The 5,706-nt window shown below is 53.9% G+C and overlaps 1 protein-coding gene across 1 annotated transcript; it reads right to left on the bottom strand.

The window, feature by feature from the left end:
• Nucleotides 1-211: 211 nt before the first annotated feature.
• On the bottom strand, nucleotides 212-5,473 carry SOX4 (SRY-box transcription factor 4). The gene has a single exon (XM_082731000.1). The coding sequence runs from the start codon at nucleotides 4,483-4,485 to the stop codon at nucleotides 3,049-3,051; it is 1,437 nt and encodes a 478-aa protein (XP_082587126.1). The 5' UTR covers nucleotides 4,486-5,473; the 3' UTR covers nucleotides 212-3,048.
• Between the last annotated feature and the right edge of the window lie 233 nt (nucleotides 5,474-5,706).

The following is a 5,706-nucleotide window of genomic DNA, read 5'->3' as shown; positions in this document are numbered from 1 at the left end:
ATTCCTAGAAAGCGTGTAGAGTTGACACATAACTCATTTCAGGGTCAGAGCTGGCCAAATCTGGCCAAGAGGAACTTGGTATTCCTCAGGAAGATAGCATTGAACAGGCTGCCCTTGGAGAAGTTACTGTTGCAGAGCTAGAGCGTCCACCCGGGGAGGAGGGCCCTCCCAATCTCGGGCTCTGGGCAGAGAATAATGACAAAAGTCGAGATTTAGGGTTCAGTTCCAGCTGATTTTATTTCCTTCTCAAAAAAAGTTATTTACAGAAGGTATATATCAACAATCTGACAGGCAGTGAACTCGACATGATTAGCTGGCATGATTTTTTCTTTTTTCTTTTTTTTCCCCCAAAACATTTTTTTTTTTTTTGTGGCCTTGAATTTTAAGACAAATATTCTACACGGCATATTGCACAGGATGGATGGCAAAAAAAAGTTTAAAAACAAAAACCCTTAACGGAACTGCCTTAGAAAGGCAGACGTCCTAGTGCCTGTCATGTTATATTAAACATACATACACACAATCTTTTTGCTTATTATAATACAGACTTAAATGTACAAAGATGTTTTCCACTTTTTTCAATCTTTAAACACAACAGCTATAAACCTGAACACATATCCTATCATCATGCCATAAGACTAAAACAATTATATTTAGCGACAAGTAGAAAGGATTAAATAGTCAAATACAAGAATGAAAAACGCAGTACATAGTGTCGCGAACTCAAATCGGCATTTAGATAGATCCAGTGGTTTAAACGGCACGTTTTTGCTTATAAAAAAAGTGCAAAAAAGATGTGGTTTACAAGTTAAAGCTACAGGATCCCTTTTTGCTGTAAATGCACCAGTTTTAAAGCCTCTGGACAGAATGGTATTTTACTTAAAAAATTGGTCTATTCTTAAAAGCCTAACAGTGTTTGGCTAACTCTCCTCCCCTTTTTCTAAGACTGGGGTCGAAGGGTGGACACTGGTGGCAGGTTAAGGGATACTGTCACTTTAAGAAGCCTGCAGATTGAAGTGTAAACATGGAGAAATTAGGGGCTGATTCTTTAAACTGTGTGAGATATTAACCAGCCGCCCTATTATAAAATCAGGAAATCCAAACAGCGATTTACACCGATTAACACCCCCTTTATATATTTTTTACAAAAATACACTGAGAAAATAATCAAACGTTTTCATCTCTCTTGTCTTTTTTTGTTTTTTAAAAGTGTCAAAAGTCTACATTTAAATATAAAAAATTAAAAGTTAAAACTCTAGCCCTTCAGTGAAGGAGACGTAAAATGGCGTGGGTAACAACAAACTACCAAAAAAAAAATAATAATAATAATAAAAATAAAATAAAGAAAAGAAAAAGAACAAAAGAGAAAAAAAAAAAAGGAAGGAAGAAATAAAGGAAGTCAAAAAAGAAAGAAAAGAAAGTAAACCAAAGATTAAAGTAAAAAAGGGACAAAATAAGAAAAAAAAATGTTTGGCCAGTATAAATACGTCCACATATAAAATGGCATCTGATTACATTTACAAGGAAAAAAAAATACGAGGATGAAGCATCGGTGAGGGAAAAAAACACGTCTTCTCATTTACACCTATAAGGAATAAACACATACACACTGAGAAAAAATTTGGTCCTGAATTGTGTTCTTTTTTTTTTTTTTTTTTTTCTTAAAGTCCAGCACAGATTTGAGTTGCGTTTGAATCCTTTAAAGAGTTAAGAATGAAAAAAAGCTGGTGATAATTTTGTTGTAGGAATCAAACATAGCGCCATCTATCTGCTTTTTATATTATCCTACACTATTTTAAAAACTGCTCAACAGTCTTATACAGAAATCTTTAAAAGATAGACAGGATAACATGCTATAGTAACCCCACCAGTGAAATAATCCAACACCATCACGATTCCGATTTTAAGAGAAGAAAAAAACCTCTTTTCTCCCCCCCCGCCCGAAACCACTCGCCCCTGCACGGCCCCCGGCACCACATCAAACAGTCCGCTCTCCTGCACGCCCGCGGGCCGCGGAGTCTCACCTCACTGATTTCGGGGGTGCGGGGGGCGGGGGCCGCCTGGACGCGCCACCTGCCCCCGAACGTGCAAATCCGTCCCAGTTCCTCCGCGGCCCCCCCCCCCGCTGCGCCCCGCCCCGCGCCCCTCGCCGGGCTCCCCACGGGGGCTCTCCGGGCACTCGGCATCTCCTCCTCCGGCTCCGGGGGTGGGGGGCGGTGGGGTGCAAGTGAAAAAAAAAAAATAGAAAAAAAAAAAAAAAAGAGGAAAGAAGGAAGGAAGAGGAAAGGAAGGGAAAAAGGAAGAAAAACCCCACAAAACGGGAATCCGCCAGCGTGGAGTCTCTCTGTCCCGGCGCTCGAGCCTGCCCCCCCACCCCCAAAATCTGCCGTCGGTCCAATTCCAATTCCACGCCCGGAGCCTTCTGTCTTCTTGGGGGGGGGGGAGGGGATGGCGGGGGGGGGGGTGCTGAGAACTCAATCCCCAGGGGCGCGTTGGGTTTCTTTCTTTTCTTCCCCCCCCCTCCTCTCTTGACCAAGAAATGAGATAAAATAAAACAAGAACAGCAAGGGCGGGGGGCGATGAAAAAAGGGACGAGATTCCTTCAGTCTCTAGAAAAACGACCAAGTCGGCTTCTTGCTGGGGGTGCAGCAGACAAGTCCGGAAGCTCGTTGGAATGGGGGGGGGGGGTCTCTTCGGGCAGAGGGGAGGAAACTCCAAGTAGCTTTTTTTGCCATCAACAACAACATCAAGAACAACAATAAAAGGTCGCCCCTCGTCTCCCCGCCGCCTCCTCCGCGTCCCCGCGGCCGGGGCGGTGGGGGATGGGAGCGCGGGTCCCCAAAACACCGCCGCGCTCCTCGCAAGCCGGCCCCGCTCACATTTTTTTTTTCCTTTTCTTTTTTTTTTTTTTCCTCTTTTCTCTTCCAACTCTTTCTCTGTCTTTTCTCTCTTCTTCTTCTTCGTCTAAATCATCTTCTTCTTTTTTTTCTTCTTCTTCTTCCCTCTCCTGCCCCCCGGCCCTCTTCTCCCAGCCCGCGCGCGCGCCCGTCAGTAGGTGAAGACCAGGTTGGAGATGCTGGACTCGAGCCAGTCTCCCGAGATCATCTCGCTCACCTCGGGCGTGCAGTAGTCCGGGAACTCGAAGTGCGAGCCGGAGCCGGGCTCCAAGTTAAAATCCAGGTCCCGGTCCAGCGCCGACGACGAGCTGAAGCTGCCCAGGGACATGCTCTCAAAGTTTGAGCTGGGGTTCAGGTCGAGCAGGTCGTCTTCGAACTCGTCGTCGGAGGACGAGGAGCCCGACGACGAGGACGAGGACGAGTGGGACGAGGCCGACGAGGACGCGTGCGAGGGCGCGCTGGACGGCGCGGGCGAGGCGGCGCGCAGGCTGGCGTAGCTGCGGTGGTCGGCGGGCGAGCGGCCGGCGGCGGGCGACGAGGCGGCGCTGCTGCGGCCGCTCAGGCTCGGCCCGTCGGGCGAGCAGCCCGCGCCGCCCTCCTCGTACAGGCCCAGGGGGTCGCTGGGGTCGGCGCCCGCGCCCACGCCGCCCGCGGGCGAGGAGGACGCGCCCAGGCCGCCGAACAGGTAGACGCGCTTCACCTTCTTGTCGGCCAGGGGCTTGCCCGGGGCCGCGAGGCCGGCCGAGGAGGCGGAGGCGGCGGCGGAGACCGAGCCCGCCGCCCCCGCCGCCCCCGCCGCCCCCGCCGCGCTGGGAGTCCGCGCCTTGTACAGCGAGTGGTGGTCGGCGGCGGCGCCCAGGGGCAGCAGGGCCTGCTCGGCCGCGAAGGAGGGCGCGGCGCCCGCGGCCGCCGCCTTCCCGCCGCCGCCGCCCGCCAGGATGAGCTTGGCGTGCGGTTTGCTGACCCCGCCGCCCGCGCCGCCCGCCACTTTGGAGCCGCAGCTCTTTTTCTGCGCGGGTTTGGAGTTGGCGCCGCCGCCCGCGCCGCCGCCGCCGCCCCCCGCGTGGCCGCTCCCGCCCCCGCCGCCGCCGCCCCCGTGGCCGCCCCCGCCACCGACCTTGTCGCCCTTCTCCCCCGGCTTGGAGGAGGCGGCGGCCGAGGCGCCGGAGCTGGCGTTGCCGGACTTCACCTTCTTCCTGGGCCGGTACTTGTAGTCGGGGTAGTCAGCCATGTGCTTGAGGCGCAGCCGCTCCGCCTCCCGGATGAAGGGGATCTTGTCGCTGTCTTTGAGCAGCTTCCAGCGTTTGCCCAGCCGCTTGGAGATCTCGGCGTTGTGCATGTCGGGCGACTGCTCCATGATCTTGCGCCGCTCGATCTGCGACCACACCATGAAGGCGTTCATGGGCCGCTTGATGTGGCCGCTCGGCGTCTTGCACCAGCTCGGGTCGTCGGCCTTGCCGCCCGTGGACGCGGTGGAGCCGGGCGTGGGGGAGGAGGCGATGCCCAGCTCCAGGCCGGCGCCCGAGTCCGAGCTCTCGCCGGCCAGCAGCGCTTCCGTGTTCTCGGCGTTGTTGGTTTGCTGCACCATGGCCCCGGCTCGGCGGGCGCCCACGCGCGCTCACACCCTCGCGGCGGCCGCCGCGGCGCGATCGCCGGGCCCTCCCGGCTGCCCGGGCCAAGCACACGCCGAGCGGGAGGACGCGCGCGGCGGCCGTGCGGGCCGCTCCACTCCTCGCCGGGCCGGGGCTGCGCGCGGGGAGAAAAGTCTCCAAAGGGTGCGGGCAAGGAGCGCTCTGCCTCTTGCAGAGCAGTTATAGTTCCCAGGCTGGAGAGTCTCCTCTCCCTCCCTCTGCCGCTCGCTCTCGCTCGCTCGCTCACCGCGCCGCAGTTTGCTCTGTCTCTCGGCTCTGAGTCTGGAGACCGTGTTAAAGTGGAGAGGAGTTTCTTGAATGCTGGCTGCTGAAGCTTCCAGTGCAAGTTTCTCGCCGCCTCCCAGGCAAGTCTCTCTCTCTCTCTCTCTCTCTTTTTTTTTTTCCTTCCCCTGAAGCAGTTGGTTCCAGTTCACGAGCGCTCTCAGGAGCTCAGGAAAGCGACATAGTCTCTATCACTTAGTCCCTTCCCTACCATGCAAAGCAAAAAAGGCTCTGGCTCCAGGACTCTCTGTGGGCGGAATCGGCACTAAGGAGTTTGTGCAATTATTTTGTTGCAAGGTAGGAAGCCAAAAAGCCTTCGTGCAACAGACTGGCATGAATAAATGTATGTCTCCCCCTCCCTTCTGCAAGAAGGGAGCTGGTAATGGCAGAGTTCCTCTAATGCAGACTCTTCAAGAGCGTGCAAGAACTAGAGACCCCGGAGCGAAACAGGCCTCTTCCCCACACACAGTTTCTCTTGCTGCAGCTTAGAGCAGACCCCAATTCCGCCTCGCGCCTCTTTATCCTTTCACAGTCTAGGCCGCGGCCAATCAGCCGCTGTAACCAACGCTTCCTCGTGCCAAGCCCCTCCCCCGGCCTTCCCATTGGCTTGGAACCCGATGCAATAATAATCTCCGCGTGCAATGAGAAGCTCCAAATCTGACCTCATTCCAATTTACAGAGCAAACTTTTTAAAAGGGCTAGAAGTACAGCTGAGATTTCTGCTGCCTTTTCCTTTTGCTCTGTGTGTGTGTGTGCGCGCGCGTGTGGTGTGTAAAGAGGATGTTAATGCATGAAATTATTAAGGGAGAGACGGAAATGTATTCTAACCATTATGTTAGATAACAAGGGGCTTGGAAGTTGGGGGGGGTGTAAGGGTGAAATACTGTAAATGGAAG

Source organism: Mustela nivalis (assembly GCF_964662115.1).
Source record: "Mustela nivalis genome assembly, chromosome: 5".
Classification (NCBI taxonomy): Eukaryota; Metazoa; Chordata; class Mammalia; order Carnivora; family Mustelidae; genus Mustela; species Mustela nivalis.
This window is presented reverse-complemented; position numbering and strand designations above follow the sequence as displayed.

Excerpts from the sequence above, each read along its gene's own strand:
- SOX4 (XM_082731000.1), bottom strand. The coding sequence starts at position 4,485 with ATGGTGCAGCAAACCAACAACGCCGAGAACACGGAAGCGCTGCTGGCC.